At 39.6% G+C, this 27,615-nt stretch overlaps 7 protein-coding genes across 7 annotated transcripts; 3 read left to right on the forward strand and 4 right to left on the reverse strand.

Annotated features, from left to right (window-relative positions):
- Nucleotides 1–1,663: 1,663 nt before the first annotated feature.
- RB195_011408 (uncharacterized protein) lies at nt 1,664–2,084 on the forward strand (the record flags this gene model as incomplete). Its single annotated transcript, XM_064192811.1, has 3 exons — nt 1,664–1,684; nt 1,767–1,897; nt 1,946–2,084. The coding sequence occupies 3 exons, from the start codon at nt 1,664–1,666 to the stop codon at nt 2,082–2,084; spliced, it is 291 nt and encodes a 96-aa protein (XP_064050394.1).
- Nucleotides 2,085–2,867: 783 nt separating this feature from the next.
- RB195_011409 (uncharacterized protein) lies at nt 2,868–3,514 on the reverse strand (the record flags this gene model as incomplete). The annotated part of the gene is made up of 3 exons (XM_064192812.1): nt 2,868–2,991; nt 3,178–3,340; nt 3,397–3,514. The coding sequence occupies 3 exons, from the start codon at nt 3,512–3,514 to the stop codon at nt 2,868–2,870; spliced, it is 405 nt and encodes a 134-aa protein (XP_064050395.1).
- RB195_011410 (uncharacterized protein) lies at nt 3,350–4,756 on the reverse strand (the record flags this gene model as incomplete). The annotated part of the gene is made up of 2 exons (XM_064192813.1): nt 3,350–3,630; nt 4,642–4,756. The coding sequence occupies 2 exons, from the start codon at nt 4,754–4,756 to the stop codon at nt 3,350–3,352; spliced, it is 396 nt and encodes a 131-aa protein (XP_064050396.1).
- On the reverse strand, nt 3,771–3,974 carry RB195_011411 (uncharacterized protein; the record flags this gene model as incomplete). Its single annotated transcript, XM_064192814.1, has 1 exon — nt 3,771–3,974. One exon carries the CDS (start codon nt 3,972–3,974, stop codon nt 3,771–3,773), a length of 204 nt encoding a protein of 67 aa, XP_064050397.1.
- A 5,040-nt stretch (nt 4,757–9,796) lies between the features above and the next one.
- On the forward strand, nt 9,797–11,341 carry RB195_011412 (uncharacterized protein; the record flags this gene model as incomplete). Its single annotated transcript, XM_064192815.1, has 2 exons — nt 9,797–9,879; nt 11,134–11,341. 2 exons carry the CDS (start codon nt 9,797–9,799, stop codon nt 11,339–11,341), a joined length of 291 nt encoding a protein of 96 aa, XP_064050398.1.
- A 5,287-nt stretch (nt 11,342–16,628) lies between these two features.
- Nucleotides 16,629–17,798, forward strand: RB195_011413 (uncharacterized protein; the record flags this gene model as incomplete). The annotated part of the gene is made up of 3 exons (XM_064192816.1): nt 16,629–16,699; nt 17,435–17,564; nt 17,658–17,798. 3 exons carry the CDS (start codon nt 16,629–16,631, stop codon nt 17,796–17,798), a joined length of 342 nt encoding a protein of 113 aa, XP_064050399.1.
- A 2,109-nt stretch (nt 17,799–19,907) lies between these two features.
- On the reverse strand, nt 19,908–21,964 carry RB195_011414 (uncharacterized protein; the record flags this gene model as incomplete). Its single annotated transcript, XM_064192817.1, has 2 exons — nt 19,908–20,888; nt 21,842–21,964. The coding sequence occupies 2 exons, from the start codon at nt 21,962–21,964 to the stop codon at nt 19,908–19,910; spliced, it is 1,104 nt and encodes a 367-aa protein (XP_064050400.1).
- Between the last annotated feature and the right edge of the window lie 5,651 nt (nt 21,965–27,615).

Here is a 27,615-nt window from a genome sequence, read left to right on the forward strand (position 1 = left end):
CATACTGGAAGTGGACAGAATTAAATTTTGAAAATACCATTCAAAAGCAAATGAGCTGTTGATTTCAAATATACTTTAATTTAGAATTCATTTTCGACAAATGCTTGGCCTGAAAACAAACAAAGTTTCTCCAACCCTCGTTAATTATTTTTACATCTTCCCAATCCTGCCATTGGGTTATCTCGCGGATACATCTGCGTGGAAGTAAGAGATGTTCATAATATTTGCGCTAATTTCACAAAATTAGACGGAATCTCTATTTTAGTCCTAATCAGTAAGTTATTCAGGGCATCTTGGTATCCCACATCATATGCGGGTTCGAAATTTCCACACTCTTCGAAAATTGACGGAATTCCTTCATTCGAAGTTAATAAAAAGGTATAGATTGCTATAACATTAACTTTGCTATATTTCGTTTTGTTCCAAATTCTGAACAGCTGTCAGCGGCTTGAAATGAACACTCAAATCTCGCAATTCGGTACTTGCTTTTGACACTCTTTCGAATGATGTCAGATTCACTTCGATTTACAAACTTTTAAGAAATTTTAGCACTGACTCCGCCACTCATATACCGGGCGATATTATATAGCTGGAATAGTTATCGTGGCCCAGGCATGGTTTTCCAGGCACCTCATGCTTCCAGTTGGCGACTCCTCTGGCGATTCAGTGACACGGAGACACCATTATATTCGAATATAAATTAATCGTGACGCAATGACACATAGTTCTCACTTCCAAAACCGGACGTTAAACATTAAAAAAAAATATTTATATGAACCGTTGACAGCTGTTGAAAATTTGCAACAAATATCGAAATATATCACAGTTGTTAGTTTGAAATTGACAAAACTAAACACCTTCAAATCTAGATGCTACTTTGAATGAAGGAATTTCGTCAATTTTCGAGGAAAATGGAAATATCGAACCCACATATGATGTGGGATACCAAAATGCTCTGAATAACTTCTTGATTACGAATATAATAGAGATTTTGTCTAATCTTGAGAAATCCTATAAACACCTTTTACTTCCACGCAGATGTATCCGCGAGATACCCCAATGGCAGGATTAGGGAGGTGTGAAAGTAACTAACAAGGGTAGGGGAGACTTTTCTTGTTTTGAGGTCATACATTCGTCAGAACTAAATTCTTGAAGTATATTTGAAATCAGCAACTTATTTTCTTTCGAATAGTATTTTCAAATTTAGTTTTGCCCATTCCCAAGAATTGCGACGGATTGCGATGGATTAAACCGTCGGCGACGGATTTTAGGACAGAAGTTAGTAGTTTTTGTAGTCACGAAAGGAGGGCTTCAAACCCAGTAGGAGCAGCGATTGGTTCACTGGATAAAGTTTATCAAAAGGAAAAAAAATAACGAATTCATAAAACTGACTCTATCCAGCACATACAAAAGTAGCGGGAAGTAGGGAAGATCTGTCCTCAAGCTAGCCGCCTCCTTGCCGTAGGATCCGACATCAAGGAAACAACACAGTAGCATGATTATTGTAAATCGGTGTGTTCCGAGATCAAAATGTGTTTTTGGTCCAGTGGTTGAGCGATTAAATACACGATCACTTTCTGTGTAGCTGCTTTTAAGGCAGCGTATCACGAAACTGTCATGGTAGAGAAAACCTGTGGGAAACGTAAAGTTCGGGTTTTGGATTATGGAATCGACTGTGGTATCGGTCATTCACCCACAATCGTCATAAGAAAAAAAAACGGTGTGGACGTTAGAACGTGTACCCTCCTATCCATTGTTTTGAATAGGCTGGTGAGTGGGCTTCATTAGTTTTGGACTGCTTGCTCGTGGACGCGGCGGATGCTGAAGGGTTCGGTGTTGCTACCGATTTCATAAGGAAGAACGTTCTTTTCCACGCACTTTTTTCAGGAGCACTAAGGTTGAACAGACTCTCATCCGTTTCTGTAATCTACAAACCGAATTTTAGGCTTTTCCTGTGGTTTCCTTACCTCGTCAATTTCCTGATCACGGCCTTTAAGGCGGCTGTCTACGAAAACTGGTTACATGTCACATTCAGCTGTTTTGAAAGCAAACAGGAATTACATGCCATACGCTCTATTTGGTAGACTATTCGACTTGTGTCGATTTTGTTCCATCCAGACATATCGACAGACAACGCTGTAGATACTCCAACATAAACAGCTTGTTGGAGTGTCGTTTGATTCTGTCATTGGGAATCTTCACCAATACAGCATTGCGCTGTAGCTGTACCCGCCTTACAGTTCGGGGTATTGCAGTTGTTCTAGTTGGAGGTAAAAAGAATACAGAAGAGGATTCTAATCACAATTTAAGGCTGAGAGCGTAATTTTGTTCCTTTGAGTACAATAGTAAGTATTCCAAAGACGACACACAGCATAAAAGGCCATAAACAGAAATTCACCAAACCCTTTTTGGGGGAAGATGAAAACATAAATTCGGTTAAGGAAAACATCAAAAATCAGAAAAGGTAAGACCCTACTGGACCTCCGAAACTAATGACACATTATAGCGATCAGCAATGGAAGGAACTGAAACGTTCGGATCGCATTGTGCCAAGTTATAACGAGAGATCAATAATTACTAATAATACGACAAGATTATTAGGAGATTAGAATTTGGCAACAGCATATGTAGCTTAAAAGGGCTCCAAACTTTGGTACGAGCAAGCCAAAAGTGGGCACAGAGTGGAATCATACAACAAGCTGGTTGTTGGTCTCACATTGCTAAGCCACTTCGCATTCCGATAGTCAACTGATAAAAGGCTTAGCATGTTGATGAAGAGTGACGATGAATTCTTCAAAGTTCGAAATTCTGATTCTGTCGGACCGAGTGAAGTACGATTCTTCACCGAAATGGTGGCATGATGGATTTCAGAAGGGTGGACCTTTGAGATAGTATGTCCACTTTTCCTCCGATGGTGGTGCAGGTGGACGTGGCTGCCTAAGTGATCTGGATAGAAGTCGTGAATTACTTTCTCCACCTCCTTTCTCCACGCTGTAGTTGTTCCGGATTAGCGAAGTTCTAGTGGGGAAACGGAGACAAAGGTCTCTCAGAAGCTTTAAATTTCTTCACCATCCTTGTACAGTCGGCTCCTTAATTAATCGATTTCGTGGTGGTTGGATGATTGGTCTTAGTCGTCGTTACGAATTCGGAAAGCCTCTGTTCCTGCCCATTTCATACCAGACCGTGGGTTCCGATGTTGAGTCCTTCAAGCATGGACCAATTTTCGCGTTCGGTTCGTTCAGACGTTCGATTGGGGACATAAGTTGTTCAAACAGTTTGTTGTTGCTCTTTCCCACATCCGTGTTCACGAGGACACCAACACCACCAACTTTTCTACTGCCTATGTTCCTTAGAACAGTTCTTCTCCTGTTTCATATACGGCGTTGAGAGGGTGACGTCGTCTCGTCTCGGTCAGTCCGATGACGTCGTACTTGATCTTCTTGGCTTGCATCATCAGATCTTCGATGGCCGCTTCCGATGCAAGCGTACGTGCGTTATAAGTACAGATCGCCATCCTAGTCCTTTTCCGTTTTGGTAGCCTACATGACTCCTGCAACCCCGTCCTACCTGGCGCTACCGTACCAGGCTTTCCTCCGGAATCAGGAGACTCTTTTCTATTACTGTGTTTTGCTTAAAAATTTTAAAACCCATGGGCAGGTTGCAAGCCTCTAGTCCCATGAGTTTCTGGGAGAACTTTCGTTCTCCCGGTGTGGACATGTGGAGCTTATTTGTTGGAGGCGACTCCAAACCGCCTCCCTTGCACCTCCCAGTCACTTGATTGCAGGCTTTTGGTCGGACCGACGTGCGGGATACAAGGATGTCATGAGTCCTGTTTCATATACGGCGTTGAGAAGGTGGCGTCGTCTTGTCTCGGTCAGTCCGATGACGTCGTACTTGATCTTCTTGGCTTGCATCCTCAGATCTTCGATGGCCTCTTCCGATGCAAGCGTACGTGCGTTGTATGTGCACATCATTATCCTAGTCCTTTCCCATCTCGGCAGTCTAAACTACTCTGTGAATCCCGTCTTTCCTGGCGTTATCGTGGCAGATGTTGCTCAGAAGTCAGGAGCATCTCTCTTATTCCGCTCATAAATTCATAATTGCTCATAAAATTTAGATTTTAAATTTTGAAACCCAAGAACAGATTGCAGTCTTCTAATCCCGTTGGCTTCAAAGGAGAAGGTCGTGTTTTTCCGGAGTAGACAGTTGACTTTAAACCGCCTCTTTTGCACCTCTCAGACATTTATTTGCAGGTTTTTGGCCGGGTAGCCTGTAGGATACAAGAATTTTTAAGTCAGTCCTGGCAAAATTGAAGCAGGGAGTCCCTCCCTCTAATCCACCTGCGTCTCACAGTAGGCACAAGGCAGTTGGTACGAACTTCAGGTGGAGTATTCGTATACATGATCGTAGAATATGGAGAAAAGAGTGATCCCGTCCATTTCTTTCTAATTCCCGTAAAAACGGCCCAGAAGATGCGGCTTCGAGCATTCGTGGCGTGATTTTTTACACCGAGTTCGATTGGAGCGTGCCAGCCTTTTGCAGGCGCCTCATCTTCCGGGCCGTTTTTCACGGCAACTAGGAAGAAATCGACTGAATCACCCTCCTCCTCATAATCTACGACCCCGTACTCGCATAGCCCACCTGAAATCAGCAGCATTCGTGGAGTGATGCCTTTAATGTCCTCACGACATGTCCACATCTTGATTGGCCGCGTTGAGAGTGTTGGATTCGGTTTTACTGTTGAAGACCTTCCCATAGTCGAAGAAAGTCAAGACAAGGGCAGGCAGTATTTCCGACAAACTTCTATGACCCTCCATAAGGTCTGGATGTAGTCCGTGAAGCTGAATCTCTGACGGAATCGAGCTTGTTGTTGAGATTGAGCTTCTTACGGTGTACTAGATATTCGAACGATGATGATCTCGGTAAACACTTTTCACGGTCAGAAAGCATATCGGAAACAAACTTGCTCACAACTAATTCGATCAAAATGCCGTCAGAAAACGAATAAATATTTGGAATAAAATGAAGCATGAGTAAGAAATTTGAGCCCATGCTCAAAGTGGAACCTAAATCAGTGGCAGGATTCGGCAACTGCTGAAGAAGGAAACCAGACATCTAATTTTCTCTGAGGCCTCTCTGATCGGGTGAAGATTCAAAGTCATGCCACTTCTACAATACATAGACTGATATATAATGTTTTCATGACTGCACACGTATAATCACGATTGAACATGTTCCACCGAGTAAACCTGATGCGACAACGATTGCGGTAGGACAGAAGGAAGAAGTGTGTGTGTGTGTGTCAAGCAGAGATCGAATGTAATTTTCGGGAGGCGCATTGCGCTCACTTGGTTGAACATGTCCGGGCGCGATTTCTCGTATTTTGACCATCGCGTATCATACAATCATACGGTCAAATAGGCTCAACACTGCTGTAAGCTCGGTGCAGGTTTTTGAGGAACGGCACTAAAACCAACCGCTCTCGAAGTGGTGAGGTGAATCGGTAGCGTTTGGGATCGAGGTGGGACCTTTGCTAGCTTCATTCATCGCTTCAGTTCGTGATGATCCCACCATGGTCCCAAGCGTTAGCTCCTCCAGCTTTGAGCGCATTGAGCGCAGCCGCTCACACAACTGCACCAAGCTCCCTATCCTTTTGATTTGACTGCCACTGAGTTGTTGTACAGTTGCATAAGCGCGAAAGAAAGCGCTTTTATTGTTGTTCCTTTTAGCTCTCCTTTGTTTTTTTTTTCATATAATAGTCTACGCATAGAATTACGTCGTCCTAGCAAAGTCCTTTCAGACTCATTAGTTCTGACGTTTGTTTTGTTCTTAGCTCGCCTCTAAGGTTTCAGTTTGTAGCTTTAATTCCCAGTTATATTACGACTGTGTACGATTAGCATTCTTCTCAGTAGTGCTGAAAAAAATCATTTTCCGCTAGTTTTATTATCGCTTCTTACTTTATTTTTTATTTTTTATTTTTTATTATCGCTTGCTCTGATGCCACTGCATGTTTTCAAGAACTTCACTTTGTAGGCATTCGATTTCTGCTTCACTTTTTGTAAGGTTTGTGCATGGTTAGAGGTTTTCTGGCACAGATTTCGGATTCCACTACGGCTACAAAGAGGAAATAGAAGAGAATTTAAATTCGTACAAGCTAAAATCTAAGAGGAAACTTTACAGTAAAACAAACGATAAAACATATGGAAAAGAAATTTGCTGAGAATCCCATTCGCGTATTATTATGCAGAAAAAAATGAAAAACTAACAAGCACAATACAGAAAAAAAAGTTCTGAAGGCAAGGTGTGCTCGGTGAGCACCGCCTTTCGGATGTAACGCGTCACCCCAATGTAACCTGTTTTACGCTGACTATAGCTGAAATGCATTCCACAAAGACATTTGACGATACTGAGACGGGTTGTAGATTACGAATATAAACGCGCTCACCCTCAATTCTTCCTAGTCGCTCTGAAAAACGGCGTTCCAAACGGCAGCTGAATCCGAATTTTCCTAGTTTTTTTTTAAGTTGAATTTTCTTCCCGAGGCATCTTAAACTGAGCCACCTCTATACACGCTCTGCGGCTGCGATGCGAAAGGTCGATACTCAGTGAAGTCTTTTCAGCCACCTTTTCACGTAAAAACGATCTATAGCCTGTGTGAGGAAGGGAACCAGCCGAGACAATGCTTTGTAAAGGTTGTGTTATAAGGTGCTTTGTAGGAAAATTCGAATTCGAGTATCATTTCCGTTTTTCAGGATGATTAGGAGAATTGGGCGTGGAAAACTCATACTACAAAACTCTACACCTCTAACATTATCCTATCGTGGAGAGATACTAACAGATCGTTAATTTCGTTGCATACTGCCGTTCGCAGCAGTGTCGCAATGAAATATAAGACCAACATCCAAGATAGAACCTTCACTGTGTAACTTGAATGCAAAAAAAAAAAAACGCATTCAGATGATAAAAACACAGTCGAGACACCGGGTCAGATTTTGGTGTGCGTTAATCTAACCGGTTTTTCCGGCACCTCCCGCTGAACTGCGAAGTACGACCGCTAACATGTGAAATGACATTTTTGACAGGATAGGTATATATTAATCGAAATTCGGAATAAAGTCCATTCTCGGCTTGGTTGAATCAGTGTTTCTCGGTGAATTTGAGGAATTATTCTTTGAAACAACCAAGTCTATAACTAAGCAATGTAAAATATCAGGAATTGATGCATTTAAATGGTGAATCCGAGCAATTAGCAGCGTTAAATCGATTTACCTTTATGTGTCACTGTATTGTATTCGTTGTATTTGAACGACTTACCATTTCTCTAGGGCGGGTATAGTGTAGCGGTTAGAGGTTCCGCACTATCGATCGGAGGTTCGAATCCGTCCTAGTGCTCACCAAGCCTTTCATACCTCCGGGTCGACAAATTGGTACCAGACTTGTCTGGAAGGATAAAAACACTGACTTGACACATCGGCTAGTCCCCGCTAGTCATTGTGTAGGCCAGTTACACGTTCGTAAACCTGAAACGATTTTGAATTGAAGTGAACGTGGGGGCGCATCCCAAGCGGATTGATTGACGCCAGAAACTTTATCCTTTATCCTTTACCAATTACTCTCGGAAAAAAGAGCTACCAACCTCAATAATCACTTAAAAATGATAAACTCGCATGCGAGATAAGATTTTGTGTTATCAGTATCCAACTACAGTCTTCACGATTTTGCGTTTAAATCCAGGAGAGATAGAAAAGGTCATTATCCGTAGACATCTTCTATGCGGGGCTCTTCCAAATAACCACATTTTATAAAACATGTATGATTATCGCGATCACGATGCTTTCTCATACGGATTTTCTTCGACGCAACCCTACGTAATCAATTTTATTCTGAATATTCTGTCTAGGTGACCACGAAGTAGCATTCAAGGCAGAAAAGAGGTACTGTGTGGCAAAACAGGAATGAGCACTATTTGCAGCAGATGCGTCGCGCACACTCGTTTGAACGTAATAGGGCCCCGGCTATGTGGCACGGTCGAGTAAAACAACATGCAGCTTGGTGCGGTTGCGTAAGCGGCTGCTCTGGAAGCGGTGCGGTAAAGCTAGCGGTTGGATTGAGGTGGGAAAGTCGCGAACTGCGGTGATGATTGATCCTAGTAAAGGTCCCCATTCGATCCTTCCCGCTACGCTCCACCGCACCGCATCGAGGCCGTCACCGTCGCTAACGCAACTTTCATGACATCTTGACCCGCACCTCGTCCACGAGCGAGCGGGCTACAATTAATGAGGTCTCCTGAGCAGCCTATTGAAGTAAAACTAATGCTGGGAAGACCGGAATGTATGCAAGCAGACGCGTTCTCAAACGACGTCCTCGAAGAACCTACCTCTTAAAAAAAGAGCGTTTCTGCGCCGTATTTTATGGCTATCAAGAGGAATTATACGCGACTTCGCCAACACTCGTAGTCTACACCACGAACCTCATGCTGTCTCACAGACATTCCAACAATGTCAGTGCTATGCCGCCTTTGGGAAGAGAACTGGATTGAACAGTAAGAACGGAACTTGTGGATACCGTTTAGCTACATAGGTCTGCAACGGATACCAGACTTTAACATTCAGTGTCGACCATGCCGATCGAGGTTGTTTGTGAAGAGTTTTGTTTGCTTGTTTGGGTTTGTAAAAGCCACAGCAACAACACTGTAAGAGCGTTTTAGGACAAAAAATGTTCCGAAGATAACCAGAACATAGGGTAAATAGAAGGGCAAAAAATAATATTAAAGACGTATAAATTTCACTTTGACAATTTACATGTTCTACAGAACTGCCAATTGAGAGCTATCGTTAATCTATCCTAAAAATTAACAACAGCGGTGGCACATACTAAGAACTTTCTGTCAATGTATTGTTATTAGTTTTATATCGCTTTTAATTAATTTCATTTTGAAAAATTCCACTGTCTTGCTCGAAGCATGAAAGTCTGGAAATACTTCTCAAAAAAGTTCTATCTGAAACTTAAGAAGTTCATATCCTACGTCTAAGCTAAAAGCTGCACACAACACTCCGCTATCGTGATCCTATCTTCGCAACGGAATGAAAAACATTACATCCTTTAACCCGTGACATATTCCGTTTCAACCGTGTCTCACATGTCATTTCATCAAATTCCATGTCGCAACAATAACACTGAGGATACTCTCTCCGTTTTTTGTTATCAAACCCAATTGTTTTCGCAAAAAAGAAAATTCTACAGAGCTGTGAATGCGTCCATGTACAGCAGTCCAATTATTCAGGCGCTTTTGTTCCCTTTTTTGAGCTATTATTCGTCTTGGCACGTTTCCAAAACACGTTCCTCTTAGCTCGGAACCCTCACATCCACACATTAGTTTAATTCTGTCTCTAGTAGTTGTTGCTGTTCTACGTAATTTTTCACTATCGGTTGCTTTAATTATCACTAATTATGTACTGCTAACTACTAATCCTTAATTAGTAGGAATTTTTATTCTGTTTACTATTTATATAGTATTTAATTTTTTTAGTACGTGATGAAATTTGCCTTTTCATGAGTTCCACTGTTCCGGTTAGCTCATATTGTCTTCAAAAAATCATAAATTTTTCGTAACGTTTGTCTTCTCACGTTACAATTTGGCCGAAGTCCATCATTGCTTTAAGGATAACTCAAAAATTCAAGTGCTCGTGAAATATGCGCTCCTTTCCAGCGCAAGTACTTTACTTAGAAACGTCTGTTTCATAAAGTTGTTACCCGGAAGCGGGAAAAGAGCATTCTTGAGAGGAGACGCAGAGATATGCGGATTTGCCGAAGCATAAACATAAAATTCTGTTCAACAAAAAAGGAGAGAAGCAGTAAAATTCCGAAAATGACCGCAAAGTGAGATATTTTCATTGGTGAAAATCGACTTTTTTTTACTGTATGGCTACAGATGTCTTCTATTTTTAATGGTAATGAAATAATCTTTTTCGCAGCTCGTAAAATGTTACTGAAATTATGATGGATGCTGCATGCTTCTGGAGAAAATTACAACTTTTACCTCAGAACTTTCTATAAGCATTCAATTTATTTCTATTCCATCGGCAATAAATTCGGTTCCGACTATTTAGAAATGCTCTGACTCCGGCAAAGTGTTTCTTTTTTTTTCTTTTTTTTTCCGCTGTACCACTGGTGCAGGTGAATAAAAAAAATAAAAGTGCAACCTTGAACATTGTTGCTTATAACTGAGAACTATGTCTTCTAGAAGGGAAGATATAGGGTTGTTCGATATGGAGCAACCATATCCCACAAATGGTGCTTTAACAAAAAAAAAAGAAAAAATACTTAAGAATAATATTTTTACTCTACGTTTCGTCCTCGTCATTATTTTATAAAAGTCGTTCCAGCACCAGGAAAGATTTTCTTATGTCTCATCCATGTGGCCAAACAAGAGCATCCGCATTGTCGGAACACTTATTTTTGATGTCAAATATTATGACCTAGCTGTCATATTGCTTTCCAGGCATTGTTTTATGTACCCTTGGGATTTGTTGTATTGAACGAAAGCGGTTGCTCGAATAGAGATGCGTCCAGATGTGACAAATTGTTGAATAATGAATCTTCCAGGTTTAATGAACAGTGAAGAAGAAAAGAACCAAAAAAACTCTTCACCTTTATTTCTTTTCTTGTAAATACGTCTTCCCAGGATAAGTCAGATAAAAAATGGCAAGACGTCGAAAGATCCCACTTTATTTATCATTTTTTCCTTCATTTATCTGCTCGTGAAAGCCTTTTTTTAAACAAAACCGCCAAAGGACCGCCGAATGTTTGGAATTTTAAAGTTGACAATGCTGGTTAACGCTTTTCGTGAAAGGTCCAATATAAAAAAAATTAATAATTGGACGTAAAGACGGGGTTGAATGATTGAATTTCTTTTTGGATTACAATTTTTGGAACGGAACTGAGCTTATCGCTTATTTCCAAGCAGAAGGAAAAGAGTCACCCTGGAAATTAGCCTCTGAGCTAGAATTTCGAAAACAACGAATGCTTTCTCATCTGTCATGCAAATCGCAATTCTTTTTTTCGAAGTCGTTGTGCCGAAGTGCACAGACAGCCGCCACCGTCGTATCCTTCCAGTTGCCCTTTTCAATTTAGATCTCTCGTCTGTCCCTCTCCAGGGACATATCAACGCGACCCAGCACACTTACCGCTGCGTTGTCGATTCGTCGTCGTCGTCGTCGTCGTCGAAGGTTGTGGTCAGCGAATTCGGACGACTATTAAGGAAGATCTATGGCACTTCGGATTGATTATAAATTGTTCGCCGATTTTCTGTGGCCTTGTCAGCGGCGAAGGCACGACATGATGACGTGTGAGCACCGCCAGCCAGACGCCTTCGGCTTCGCACCTTTCTTGAGCAAGAACTTCGCTTACAGCGCTTCTATAAAATTTTATTTTGTACATTTTATCTTTTATTTGTTTTATTTTGCTCCATTTTTTAAATTTATTTATTTGTTTATCTACTACTTATTTATTTAATGTTTTCATTCTTTTTTATTACTCTAATTCTTTATTACTATTCTATCAACTTTTACCTTTTTCTAGAAAAAAATTATTTGGCTATTTATTCAGCGCGCCGAAAACCAAACAAAACACTGATAAACATGCAAAAAACGAAGTATCAAATTACAGTAAGAGGAGATTGGAAATAAATTAGATCTTCTCATGCTTAAAATACTACTTTTTTTCTATTTTCACGTCTCCTGATGCAGCCATTGGGTACGGCAGCTCAAAGAAGCCTTTTAAATCAATTGAAACCTTGTAACTTTTTTTGAGAAACCTGAGTGGTCCCGTACCCTAGACACTATCTTACAAGACGACAACGATTTAAAATATATATGATAAGTCAAATTCTTACCATCTAAACTACCAAATTCTTACTTTCTTCTTACTAGTTTCGAAGTAAAGACCACTAATTGCGGAATCTTTCCCTACTTTCGCTTTCCATTCTACTTTCTTATATTTTCACTGACTTTATCTCTTTTTTAAAACCGGTCCCACCTCTCTTCGCTGACCTTTCCGTTATCATTGCGTATGAAAACAGAGAGTTTGAGTGAATTTTTAAAGATATTGAACAAAACTAAAACTTTTTCTGTGAATTACTTCATTCCATGTTACTGTTGATGATAATAATTCACAGAAGTGTTCTGTTTGCAAATATTCAAAGTAGACGGCTTTGAAGCAGATGTTTACTATGTATGTATGCTTCCCAATCTTGTTATTTCCTCTCAAACACGGGATCATCGAGAAACGGTCATCGAATTGTGTGGTCTCCATGTGAAAAGTGGTTACTGTTTACAATTATTTATCAGGAGAAATCGCCGTATTGTTATGTAATCGCAAGCAATTTGATTTATCTACTTGGCAAGAAAAATATACTTTACTTTGGTGCCAATTTTTGGACATAATTCACCTTTTAATCCTGTCTCCTAGTTCTACGTTCAGGACTAATGGGCAAAATACATATTCTAAAAAAATCTTTTCAATCCAAGCAGAAAATGTTGTCCCAAACTACTGAAATAGGATGCACGAATGTGTATTCGCATAAGAAAGTAAAACCATAATAACAGCTCTATGGATATTAAAGAATACATTAAAGGCATCACTCCACGAATCTGAGGTGGTACGGATTTCAGGTGGAGTATTCGTATACGGGATAGTAGATTATGAGGAGGAGAGTGATTCCGTCCATTTCTTCCTAATTGCCGTAAAAAACGGCCCGGAAGATACGGCTTCGCAATATTTTCCACAAGGAGTTCGACTGGAGCGCGCCAGTCTTGTGCTGCGCCGCGTCTTCCGGGCGGTTTTTTACGGCAATTAGGAAGAAATGAACGGAATCACCCTCCTCTCCATAATCTACTATCCCTTATAAGAATACTCCATCTGAAATTTGCACCACCTCAGATTCTTGGGGTGATGCCTTTAATTTGGGACACACTGCTTATGAACGAATGATCACAAGCGAAGGTTTCTCATCTCATTCACAAGAATATTCATTTCCTACCTTTTGCTCTAGAAGGTTTTAAAAAGGTTTTTCTAGTTCTGTTTTCAATGCAAACAAAAGGAAGATCCGAGTTACAGTAGGAGCAGATAGGAGATAAATTCGCTCTACACGTGTTAAAATACTTTTTTATCACTCGCAGTTTTTCTCGCTACCTTATTCCTGGAGAGAAATAAATAACATTAGTATAAATAAGTCACTCATTTCCCACAGTTGTCATCAATCAATAGCCGTATCGTTGTTTCATTATAAAGCATATTAAAACTAAATGCTAATGTGTCTACGTACCGGTATTCGGTTTTTTATGCTTCAAAAATTACTAGAAACGAAAAAAGGAACGAAAAACTCGTTTTCACTGTCAAAATAGGATACGGATGGAAAAAAGCGTGATAACCTCGCTCATGTATCAATAATGCAGCAGTTTGCGCTTTGCTCCGCCCTCACCCTCCCAAATATTACTGAAATACACCGTTCGTGCTTATTCACACTATGTTATCAGCTAGTGATTTATCATGAATTCTTGGCTATAAGCTAAGAAAATCAATAAAAAAAAGCCACGTACTCCCAGCCACGTCAAGATTCAAGGACAGTTAAGTATTTTAATTTCTTTTTTCCTACCTTAGTAACTGTTTCTGTTATCTCTGTCCTCCTTTCTTATTCACACACTTAATTAATTCTTACAGTTTTCGATTTGCCTTGTACTATTCCTTGTCTTGAGAAAGATTCTAGTGGCGTTTCCCTGAGAACAATTTCTTTTGAGTATTTCCATTCTGCTCTCCAGGATTTTCACACTACATCTTCCTGAACTTTTAATAAAATATGCACCAATGAACGAATTTTGATCAAGCTTTAATCAGGTCTCTTTTAAATTAGCGTTTAATTTCAAGTAGTCAATTAATATAAACAATGTGGATGAAATCGCGTACCTGAAACCCTGATACAAAACCGATTTTCTGCAGTATTTCGATCATATTGATCGCGTTTTTGCACGAAACAAATATTAGATATTAATATTAGAGTTCGAATTTTCGTTCAACGACAGCAGCCTTCTTACTCCCAAGTATAAACACATAATGGTCATTGTCGTAAGTTAAAAATTTCGAGCTACTGATAGGGTGGCGTTCCTTAAATTCTAACTCCCACTGCGCCCACCATCGCCTCGCCACACCCTCGACCTGGTTAGTAGTAATTGCGTAGTGGAAAGAAGGAATTTTCCATAACTGTTAAATTCCACTCGCTCAACAGTTTGGCTATCCATAATAACACCAAATATCCGTGAAAATTATTCACCTAAAATGTAAACAGTTCCAGAAAACATTCACCAAGGAACCCCTCGAGCTGTATGTTTATTGGTGGAAGATTCATCCACCACAGGGTGCCTTTATTTTTATGGGGCAAGTTCATAGAGATGAACTTGATTTGCTGCAGAATCTGCGGAAAGAGTCAACCTCATCTTCATCATCTGAGTTCCCTGTGGACTCTTAGTGCATGTTTGTTGCATCCTTCACTCTCTTATCTATATCTTCGTTCTACGAATGGTGGGAATTCATCATGTTTTTTTTGTTACGGATATCACAACACCCTGTCTTCTGCAAATTTTGTTTCCAATTTTTTTTAAAAATTAATAACAATATAACAATAAATATCGTAAATAATGACATTAAATGTTATAAATAACATCTATCATCTAAATAATTTGTCTTGCTCAGATCTTCCTTTCTCGAAAAACTTCCTTGAAATAGTTGAAGAAAATTTCTGGAAAAAATTCACTGCTATTTGATTACTTCACTCCGATCTTTTCCCAAAAGCTATTACTGCAATAACTTTTGCTTTTTCATCGCCGAAAATGTTGCAATTTTTCGCGGAAATTCTCGAAAATAAATATATAAACATAAAACGGTAAATGTAAAATGTTGATTAAAAAAACCTTTTTTGAACTTTACGGCATCTTATCCTCTTTTCTAATGGCCAAATGATAGAAATAAGCAGATGACATCGTTTTCGTTTTTAGCTTCATTTGCAAGAATTCCCATGCATAGCAGATCAGTTGATGCGGTAAGCAAAAGTGGAAAAGAGTATGGATTCTACGCTACATACTGGGACCACCTATTCTTACCCTGATAGCACGTACACCTTCGTATTTTACTAACTGAATTGCCACAAAAGGGAACATAGTATCTCTAGGAACTGTTTCTTGGTTGGAACCATATGATCATGTTTCGAGAACTTCTTACTTTCAAATTGTTTCTGGTTCAAATTGCATCTGTTCCATCATGGATTTTATCCATGGGAAAATGACGGGTTTGAAGGATAAAGGATAAGGATAAGGTGCCTGGTGTTAATCAGTCCGCTTGGGTTGCGCCACCACGTTCACTTCAGTTCAGAAAAGCATGAACCATGGATGAAAGGATGAAAGAGGCGATACGAAGCAGAATTTGTCAGATCAAACTCATTTTTGAAACGCGTGCCCGTTGAAGGAAACAGGATAAAGTGAAACTAATAGAAACAGTGCCAAAGAGAAGAGAAGAAAAACTTCAGTGTTATCGGATAGTTCTCACTTTTTCCTTCGAGCGTTCTCATCATTTTCTAGCCGAAGTTTGCACTAGTTTTGAACTCTTAGTGACGTGAGAGGATACATGGTGTACTTCAATGACTAACTGCCATATAAGGTTAAAAACGATAAAGTTTCTGGCGTTAATCAATCCATTTGGGATGCGCCCCCACGCTCACCTCAATTCAGAATCGTTTGAGGTTTACGAACGTGTAACTGGCCAACACAATGACTTGTGGGGGCGAGCCGATGTGTCAAGTCAGTGTTTTTATCCTCGCAGACAAGTCTGGTACCAATTTATCGATCCCGGAGAGATGAAAGGGTTAGTTTGCACTAGAGGGGAATCGAACCTCCGATTGATCATGCTCCAGCCACGGCGGAACTTCTTACCGACTGCGCTACATCGCCCCGGCGGATTTAAAATAACAGAATAGCTGGCAGAGCAGAATTTTAGTGATTCTAAAGCAATTATCCTACCAATAGAAATTATCCAGATTGCAGCCTTATGCAGTCGGGTCAAAACTAAATGAAGCTGGGTGCAACTGCGTTGCGCCGAAGCGGCGCGGAGAGCTAGCGGTTGGGGCCTAGGTGGGACCATGGCAAACTGCAGCGGTGAGTACGCAGTGCCAGCAAAAGCCCCACCGTTCACGCAACTGCACCGAGTTGTCGTTTTGACCCCGGCTATATGTCAGTTATCCACGCAGCAACTTGCTTCAGGAAAACTTTTCAAAAAACTTTAAGCCTTTCTTTTCACTCATTCTCAGTGGCTTTTTCTCTAATGAATGTCTGAGCAGATGCACTTATTACGTAAGTAATGATGTTTAGATGGTTGCGTGATTACGGTTTTTCAAACTGAAATGTAATGCGACGAACGAAATTCACGTGCAAAGTACTTTTAGAAACATTCTGTGATTCAACTATTCACATTTTTAGAAAGTTTTAAAGTTTTCTTTGTTTTCCATCAAAAAAATGCATTTTTTCTCGCAGAAGTACACAAAAAAACTGTTTTACTCCGACTGCACCGAAGGGCACCAACGAAGCATGAATGGCATTTGGTTCCTTTCCAAAAATAGCGGACAGAAACAGATTCCAGCTGATAATGTGGGCGGCAGGTATGCGTAAACAACAAGGTACCAGTTTTCGAAACAGTACGTTGCACGATTATAAGGGTTCAGAAAATCTGGCATGAACTACGTGATTGGCTCTACCCTGATCCAAAGATAGTGCTATCATGTGATGCTTATATGGTCGAGGGATCGATGGATTAGTTTTCTTTTGGGACCATAGTAGATCGAAACAGTTGATCGATTGATTTCTTGTGGTTTGTCGACAAAAGAAACCCGTTCGTCTACGCTGTTCCTCAGTGGCAGCCATGACGACCTTCGTTTTTCAAGTTAGATCACTCGGAACCGAAGTCTATACTTTATAATCTACGTAAATTTTTGATTTTCACTCAGCTTTAAGATAGTTGAGTGGATCCCAAGAGGTGCTAAACCCCCCTCGAGTGAGACCATCAACGAGATGGGGAGCCGTGTTCGCTACACGGACGGACCAGCTAAGAGCTCAGCTGGATACAGCTCAAGGATCTCGTCAACGTCGCTCACGAAACTTAAAAACATCTTGGATGAAAATGGCGAGGGAACGAAATGAGTGGAAAAGATGCTGGGCCCGCACGTCCAGTGAAGACGGGCAGAGTAAGTACCTAAGTCTCCACATACCTTTTCGAACTAAATGTATTAGTCTGGCAACTAGATTCTGTTGAACTTCAGAGATTTCACTCTTGGATTTTATTTGGTTGACCGGTTGATCAAATACTTCAGATCATAAATCTATCCTCCATATTCCAGGAGGGTAGTATTGTGTTGTTGGTGGAATCTCAACGGAGTTATTCGTTGGAAGCTTCTGTCACATGGTTCTTCTATCAGTGCTGAGAAGTACTCTGAGCAGCTGGGCCGGATGGTTGCAGAGTTTAGAGAGGTACAGAGGAAAGTCTTCTTCTTTCACGAAATCGCGCCCCCGCATGCCCCGGCCGCCTACCACTTGTTCCGATCTTTGGGTCATCACTTGCAGAGACGCCATCTCGTTGATGAGGATAAGCTCAGGATGGATCTTCAGTCGTTCAGTGATCGCATGTACGTGGACTTCTACAGGGAGGGAATCTACAAACTGCCTGGTCTTTGGCGACGTGTCGTCGATACCGATGGAGGATAAATTAGGGCTTCAAAACTGGATTTTTGAGAATAAACAGTTTGCAAATGAAATGTTGCAAAGTGCAACCAAAATTAGCTGCAGCTTAAACGTACGGGAAAAAAATGTCTTTTAATCTCTTTTTAAACAATGTTGATGTAAATCGTCAATGTTTGTTAGGAAATTTTGTGCCAGTCACTCCTAAACCCGGAAACATATAAAATAAATCAACTCAGCTAACTGCTACATCTTTCCCAATGTTCATTTTTACTTTCGTTTTCTCGGATGATTCATTCGCTTTCGACATTCACATTCGCTCATTCATCGTCGTTAAACACTCGAAGTATTGTTACTAGTGTGTTTGGACGGATAACATTCATTGCATTCTTTTTGTCTTCCGTCACACATGCACATTTTATGTACCATTGGATTCCTCTGCCTAGAATTTCTATTATTATCCTATTCATACAATCGAATAATTCGTAATACCTCCTAAATAGAAAAATTTACTCGATGAGCTACGAGTTTTTCCTCTCAAAGGTACACCGCTTCTTATACTTTATTTATTTGTTCAAATACATCAATGGTGCATCAGAAAAAAAGAGCGAGAAAGGAAAGACACTTTGTCTGAGTCGGATTTTGAAAAATCGAAATCCTATTAATTGTTATTGGGACTTAGCGCAGGCCTTTTCGAGGTGGATAACACTCGAACACGTAAAGTTATATAAGGTAAAGTAGAAAATTTTGCCCTCGTTCACGCTCACTCACTTCCACTCGCCTTATAGCAGTCATGGCGTCATGTTCTCTATCAATATTTTGATCGATGATCGATGTGAAACAAACTGATGAAAATTGTTAGCATTCCTTGCTACGGCGTGGAATGCTAACAATTTTCATCATCAGTTTGTCTTTCGGCTTTCATCACCTTCATCAGAGTCTCTTCATTAGAAAGGGAAATCAGATATCACGTATCCTCTCGAATACACTATTTAGAACAGGTTTCCTTCAAGTTCAAAAATACTGCGTCAATCCATAAACAATGCGGTAACCTGCGCCTTCGAGGTGAGTGTGGCACAGATTAGAGCTCCGTTGCAGCTGCACGGTCGATGGTTCGAAACCGCCCCTCTGCCAACCAAACGTCTCATCCCTCCGGCGTCGATAAATTGGCACCAGACTTGTCTGGGAGGATACAAACACTGACTTGATCATCGGCTAGCACCTGTAAAGTCATTGTATAGGCCAACACGCGTTCCAAAAACCTTAAAGTCATCACCCCACAAATCTGAGGTGGTACGGATTTCAGGTGGAGTTTACGGGATCGTAGATTATGGAGAGGGGGTGTTTCCGTCCATTTTTTTCCTAATTGCCGTAGAAAACGGCCCGGACGATGCGGCGCGTCCACAAGGCTGGCGCGCTCCAATCGAACTAGTCGTGGAGAATAGTGCGCCGGAACGCTCGAAGCCGTATCTTCCGGGCCGTTTTCTACGGCAATTAGGAAAAAATGGACGGAATCACCCTTCTCTCAATAATCTACGTTCCCGTATACGAATACTCCACCGGAAATCCCTACCACCCAGGATTCCTGGGATGATGCCTTTAACGATCACGAATTTTTACCTTATTAATCTGTTCCTTCTTCGTTTTTTCAAAAGTAAGATTAGCAGTTTTTTCCAAAATTTCTGAAATATACTCCATTTCACCTTCCACAATCCGCATTCATTTTTCTGGGGGATTTTCAGCGCCCCACTTCCAAAATTACCTCCATATTATAGTATATGCGCATGAAAAAGCACATTATTTATGGACTGACGCAGTAAACTCCAAGAAAACATCGAAGGCGCTGGTCGCAGCAGTATATTGATCTCTGAGGTAGTTATACGGTACTCTATTTTATGAGCGGATTTTAATAGAATTTTAAATGTTTTATAGTAATGGTGCTATTTTTTTCTTACTGTAACTGCACATAAGCAATGTGCTCACATAAAATTTCTGATTTATTTTTGCAACTAAAAGAATCAAATATACGTTTTCCAGCTACGACTCATATAAACCAAAAAATTAATTGGTTAACCAGTCTTAGCTAAAAATGTTTTTATATGAAGATCCATCCATGAAAAGACTGAGCAATTTTCTTCAAAATAATAATAATAATAATAATAATAATAATAATAATAATAATAATAATAATAATAATAATAATAATAATAATAATAATAATAATAATAATAATAATAATAATAATAATAATAATAATAATAATAATAATAATAATAATAATAATAATAATAATAATAATAATAATAATAATAATAATAATAATAATAATAATAATAATAATAATAATAATAATAATAATAATAATAATAATAATAATAATAATAATAATAATAATAATAATAATAATAATAATAATAATAATAATAATAATAATAATAATAATAATAATAATAATAATAATAATAATAATAATAATAATAATAATAATAATAATAATAATAATAATAATAATAATAATAATAATAATAATAATAATAATAATAATAATAATAATAATAATAATAATAATAATAATAATAATAATAATAATAATAATAATAATAATAATAATAATAATAATAATAATAATAATAATAATAATAATAATAATAATAATAATAATAATAATAATAATAATAATAATAATAATAATAATAATAATAATAATAATAATAATAATAATAATAATAATAATAATAATAATAATAATAATAATAATAATAATAATAATAATAATAATAATAATAATAATAATAATAATAATAATAATAATAATAATAATAATAATAATAATAATAATAATAATAATAATAATAATAATAATAATAATAATAATAATAATAATAATAATAATATATAATAATAATAATAATAATAATAATAATAATAATAATAATAATAATAATAATAATAATAATAATAATAATAATAATAATAATAATAATAATAATAATAATAATAATAATAATAATAATAATAATAATAATAATAATAATAATAATAATAATAATAATAATAATAATAATAATAATAATAATAATAATAGTAACAAAGTCTTCTCGGTATACGTTGGAACCACTGATAGACATTGTTTTGTAGATAGGAGTATCAATGTGATAAAAATTTACTAGTAGCAAGGTACAGTAGCCATTGTAATGCTTCGTTCTCTGTCCTATTTCCTCAGTGCGCAATTATCTCATAGCCCGATCCCCTAATTTGTAGCTCCCGGTTATTGAGAAAATAAGTGTTTTTGTGAAGTTTTCCAAAGCTTCAAATAAGCCAACTAGATAGATCTCGGGATCAGAAATCTATTGATATCGACTCCTGCTTTTTCGTTTTCTGGCGAAGAATTAGTGCTGCTGGGGAATGGACATCTCGCGACATGCGCATAGTATGAATGCGGCATACCTTAGAGGTAGAGCAGAACTTTTACTACAAATATATATAAGTATATATATATATATATATATATATTAAGACATTATTTTGAAGAATTATAGACTTTAAGAAAATTCTAGAAAAATTCCTACATATCTTCATCCAGTGCTCATCGAGATGAGTATTCTGAGTGAAGAGTGATGAGTAGGCAAAGGTGTTGATTGTGGTTGAATTGCCTTGAATTAGGAGCACCAGACTAGCCTATTCATCCGACGAAGCAACTCCTTACATTTACTGAACGGAGTTTAAATGAGAATTGCATTTCATCAGTTGTGCCTGTGTATTGAGTTGATTTATCGAGGAATTTAACTTCTAACCCACTTTTCGTGTCTTCAGCCGGTCAATTCTATGGGTGTAAACAGTTGCTTCGTCGTAAAAATTGATCAGTTCGCTGTTTCTGACCCATCCTTTTCTATATTCGTAGAGAATGTTACAGATTTTCCGATCTGTAACTTGCAGATAACGTCCTGAACCCTACTCGTATTTGCACATAGAAACCAAGATCAAAAATATCTGCGAATGCTGCCTCTAATTACATGTCAACAAATTTCAATCTAAAAAATATGAGTGCGAAGATCCACCAGCCAAAATACCAAATAATTTTTCTTCTTTTCGGTTTCTGATAGCATTCGGAAGTCAAATCTATGGGCATTCAGCTGGACAGAAGGTCCTGGTCTTCCTTTTCTATAATCCTTGGACAAACCAAAATTTTCCATCTAGGTTCTGCACATCAGCTGGAATCGTACCTGAAGTACTCTTTGATGGCATGGTTAAGCTCCGCAGATATTGTTCCTTTTTTGGATTTCCTAGGTGTAGTCGGTCCAAAACGACCTGAAACTCTGTGCACTTGCGTAGGCGGGCACACTCGAAGCGGCGTGGTGGAGCGTAGCGGTTGGGATCGAGGCGGCACTATTCATCGCTGCAGTCCAATTGAACCTTGGTGTGGTTCCGCCCCAATCCTAACCTCTAGTTCTATATCACCGCTTCGTGCGCTGCACCGAGCCTCAAGTCGTTTTGACCGCACTACGTGTCATTAACGGCGGTTCAAAGTGGCCGAAAAAAAATTCAGATGACAAAAATTCCTATTTCGTCACGAGATTCCTTATGTATGAGAAGTTAAGAACAGGCAGATTCAAAAGTGGTCGAAAATTGTTCCGAAAAAATCCGACATATATGGCAGTTGGGCGCGGGTGTAGCGTAGCGGTTAGAGGTTCCGCTTCCTGCACGATTGATCAGAGGTTCGAATCAGCCCTAGTGCTCACCAAGCCTTTCATCCCTCCTTGGTCGATAAATTGGTACCAGACTTGTCTGGGAGGATAAAAACACTGACTTGACACATCGGCTAGCCACCGCAAGTCATTGTACAGGCCAGATACACGTTCGTAAACCTCAAACGATTCTGAATTGAAGTGAACGTGGGGGCGCATCCCAAGCGGATTGATTAACACCAGGAACTTTGTCCTTTTTAACTTTATATGGCAGTTAGTCATTGAAGTACATCATGTATCCTCTCACTTCAGTAAGAGTTCAAAACTAGTGCAAACTTCGGCTAGAAAATGATGAGAACGCTCGAAGGAAAAAGTGAGAACTATCCGATAACATCAAAGTTTTTCTTTGGCGTTGCTTCCTCACTATTTATTATTTTCACTTTATCCTGTTTCCTTCAACGGGCACGCGTTTCGAATCATAGTGAGTTTGATCTGGCAAATTCTGCTTCGTATCGCCTCGTTCATCGCAGAATCCTTTCATCCATAGTTCATTCATGAAAGATAGTCAGGAAATTGCTGGTCTTTCATTCTTTTTTAAATCTTTTAATGATAATTCACCAGAAGAAACTCATCAGACCTTATTTATCCTGAACATCTATCTTTACATATCTTCGATTGAACTCATTTTTAATAATGATTTTTAACTTTTGACCCCAAAGCTCAGGTTTTTTCTCGGCACTCACATCTCCCGCTACAGAAAATACGGATTTCCGTCTGGTTTTTCCTCTGGCTCTTATTATTCTACCTTGATAGCTCCTAGACCAAACACGGCACAGTGGCACTTCGTTGAGGGACCTAACCGTTTGTTGTCGGATCAGGATTCCAAGCACTGGAATGAGTGAATGAATGTGTTCTTTCTCTTCGTGATCGCTTGTCCATACACAAGCTTTTATTGGATACGAATATATTCGACCAAAACCCATTCTTCCGTGCATCTCTCCAGTCGGATAAATAATATCGGATACGGGTCCCGAATGTCGTATCATAAATTATTGTACGCTTTGCTAATAATGATGTGATGAATAGAACTAATCTTCGAAAAACTGTGTCCTTTTTTTCTTTTAATCTAACAAATCTCCTGACGAGTGCAGCAACCGGTGAAACACCAATAAAATTACCAATAAAAGATTCTTTAGATAAAAGAAAAAGATAGAGTGTCTGGCGTTAATCAATCCGCTTGGGATGCGCCTCCACGTTCACTTCAGTTCGTTTGAGGTTTACGAACGTTTAACTAGCCTGCTGGGCTAGCCGATGTTTCAAGTCAGTGTTTCCATCCTACCAGACAAGTCTGGTACCAATTTATCGACCCCGGAGAGATGAAAGGCTTGGTGAGCACTAGGGCGGATTCGAACCTCCGATCGATCGTGCAGGAAGCGGAACCTCTAACCGCTACACCACACCCGCCCTCTCTAGCGACATTTGGTATTATTTTACGCAAAAAAAGAAATAAGGAAGGGGCACTCAAGACTGCTCCAGTAGAACTGCACTTAGAGCGCAAAAAATCGCTCTTAAAGCACAAAGATCGTTCGTAACTGTCAAATGCGGATTGTAGACAAGCCACCTCCCACTGTATTTTCACCCTTTTCTCCGTGAAAAGCACTACATGATATGACTTACCTAATCACTTCCAGTGAGCCAATTTGAAAAAAGAGAGAGAGAGAGAGAGAGAGTTAAAGCAGTTCCACTCATATCTTCCTTTTTTTCTTAGTAAAGCAAAAGGCGAACATAAAAGTTTTAGCGAGAGGAGCCTTGTGAGCACTTGTGTGGAATGGAAAGTTATTAAGAAGTATCTCCTCGCTCACATCAAAGAACTGATGTGTTACACGGGGAATGGTCTAATTATCGAGAACTGAGCAGACCGTTGCCAGTTAAGAACGATATTTGCGCTGTAAGAACGATTTTTTGCGATCTAAGTACAGTTCGATTGGAGCAGCCTTGAATGACTCGCCCGCAATCTCCCGTTTTTGTAATCTTCCGCGCCATCTTATTGTAGTTAGTCCTATTTTAACTCAAAATCTTTATAAATCAGCTTGCAGCGCATCTCACTTTAATCCAAGCAACAGGTAATTTTGAGAGAATGTATACTTCACATCCAGAGCAAAACTACCTAGGTGCAAGTGCGTAAGCGATTGCTCTCGAATATTCCTTCAACTCCGCAACCAACAGGAAGTGTAGCCCGGAAAGAAGACCTTGGGTTCGGTGCAGTTGTGTGAGCGGCTGCGCACGAAGCGGTGCGTCAAATCAAGCGGTTGTAATCGAGGTGGGACCCTCGTCTGGTCCAGTCATCTCTACAGTCAAATCGCTCGCAACCTCAGGTTCACCCTGCATCCCCTCGAGCACTGCTGCTTTTGCGCAACGCGATTGCATCACTAGTCAGCTTGTTCTAACTACGATTGTACGGTCGTTGTCGCAAAGTTTTCACAAGATCAAATTTGTAAGGAAGTACTTCGAATTGTTATATTTGCTTTCTTTAGTGGAGAAATAAAGACCTTTTTAAATTTTTTCTTGAGTTCTGGGTTCTTAGCAGTGATAGAAGCAGAAATTTATCTCACAGTGAACGAGACCCTTAAAGGCATCACCCCACGAATCTGAAGTGGTGCAGATTTCAGGTGGAGTATTCGTATACGGGATGGGAGACTACGGAGAGGGGGGTGATTCCGTCCATTTCTTCCTAATTGCCGTAAAAAATGGCCCGGAAGATACGGCTTCAGTCGTTCTAGCGCACTATTTTCTACAAGGAGTTCGACTGGAGCGCGCCAGCCTTGTGCGGCGCCGCATCTTCCGGGCCGTTTTTTACGGCAATTAGTAAGAAATGGACGGAATCACCTCCCTCTCCGTAGTTTCCCATCCCGTATACGAATACTCCACCTGAAATCTGCACCACCTCAGATTCGTGGGGTGATGCCTTTAGAGAACTCAGAGTTGTGATCTCCGAAAGAAAGCCGGTGATTAAAGGCAGCGTATATCGAAACTGACAATATAAATATATAAATATAGTGTCTGGGATGTAGATTCCGACCATGAGCTCAATCCTCGAAGATGTCCTAAGAAAACGGCGTGGAACCGCTCGCTCTAGCTCCTACGAAGTACGTTAGAACATGCCATCTTTGCACACTCTTCGGTTTCCTCAGCAGTCAAGTCACTGGTTTTACTTGTATAAGCTGGTGAGGAGACGTCAAAGATTCTCGATGGCTTGCTCGTGGATGCGGCGCGTGCAAAAAGGTAGCGCGTTTTCACGTGCCTCGTAAAAATATTTTTCTCACGCCATTTTCGGGACGGTTAAAGGGAAATTCAGTGCGGACATACCAATATTCTTAATCTACACCTCGAACTCTGTATTTGCCCACAGAGAGCTCAACATCGTCAGTTTCATTATACCGTGGTTTTAAAATCCAGAGCAAAATGAGAAAATAGTGGGAAAAAGTAAAAATTTAGCACATATCTTCCATCATTTCAACGAATCTTTTGGAAAAAAGAACTGGTCCGCTCCTTTTACGAAGAAATGTCATGTTTTTTCTGCTCTTCATCCTTTGGGATTTGTCAGTTTTTCAACGCCGAACCCCCGCCGCGTTCTTCTGCAAAAACGTCGTGAACATGAAAACGCTAGCACTACGAAATCTGGACAATGAGCTCTATTGTGTATGAAATCGAATGAGGATGGTGATCAGAGATCTTTGCAGTTGCAACCCGCAGCTAAACCACAAACGATTTATTCTCTATACAATGTATATATCAGGTACCGGTTTTGTAACATTTTCACGCATCACTTCACCTTCACTCAGTCGTCACTCGCTTCCTTCGATGGCTATTCAATTGAGCTATATGACACTGCTCATCGCTGCCTCTGCGTCACTCCCTCGTTTTCCTTTACGCTTCGCGAATAGGAGTGAGGTACTGCATTTCCTCGTTGTTTCTGCTCTAAAAAAAATTGTTTGTCTTCCACTTGTGAAACTACCTTCAAATAACTTTTTTAGTAATAATTTTTTCTTGTTACCGAACAGTAACTGAATCTTTTGCGACTCAGCGCTAACTAATATACTGTCACGGCTGATTTTACCTTCTCATTCATATTCTATCATTTTTCTTTTTTATGTGACCGATACGTCTGAATAATAGTATAGGAGAGATTTTAAGAGTGTTGGTATTCAAGTAGAAACTTGGCGGGTGTAGCGCAGTCGGTAAGAGGTTCCTCTGTAACTGCACAATCGATCGATGGTTCGAAACCGTTCCGGTGCCAACAAAACCTTTCACCTGTCCTTGGTGGATAAATTGGTGCCTTGTTTGGATGGATAAAAACACTGACTTGACACATCAGCTCGCCCTTGTGAGTCATTGTATAAGATAGACACGCGTTTGTAAACATCAAGCGATTCTGAATTAAAGTGAACACATTGGCGGGTCCCAAGCACGAGCATTTCTGACAAAAAGCCAGGTTCCGCAATGAAGTGCTACTACAGTTGAATTTATTGAGTTTGCGTCATGAAACCAAACAAATAATATTGGATGACGCTATGGGAAAAAGAGGTTTCAGCCGAAGGTTTTATTTCCGTCGTATTCACCCTGCCAAGGACAAATACTTCGATAAGAGACCCGAAGTAGACACGTACCAAAATGATCTAACGCTTCGACCTTAGCTTATTGCGTGAACGGTTTGTAGCATCGATGTGGGACCTTCGCTAATTCCATTCGGACTGCAGAGATCCACCAGCGCGAGTAAATCACGTACTCGCGCACATGTATTTGATGGCTATCGATCGGCAGTGCTGCTGAAATTCTCGAAATAGAAAGAGTTTGAAGGGAAATTGAATGATAAATAAATATCGTGAAGTTAACGAAGTCAAGTGAAAGCCACGAGGGAATTCATTCTGTTCAGTCCAAGATTTTATGAGAGCTCCACCTTCACATACCCTCGAAATGCAAAGTACTGACGGAAACACGACACGGTACACAATCAATGCGAAAAACATCTCCTTCGATTGTATTCTAGAGGTCAAAGCACTCAAGATCTTTCGGCATCCCTCTTCCATGAAGAAAAACAACGCGATGATGAAAAATTGTATGTTGTTGCATCCCCGGAGAACTCGGACGAAACTTGGAGA

The sequence above is a fragment of the Necator americanus genome, chromosome III (genome assembly GCF_031761385.1).
Source record: "Necator americanus strain Aroian chromosome III, whole genome shotgun sequence".
Taxonomy (NCBI): domain Eukaryota; kingdom Metazoa; phylum Nematoda; class Chromadorea; order Rhabditida; family Ancylostomatidae; genus Necator; species Necator americanus.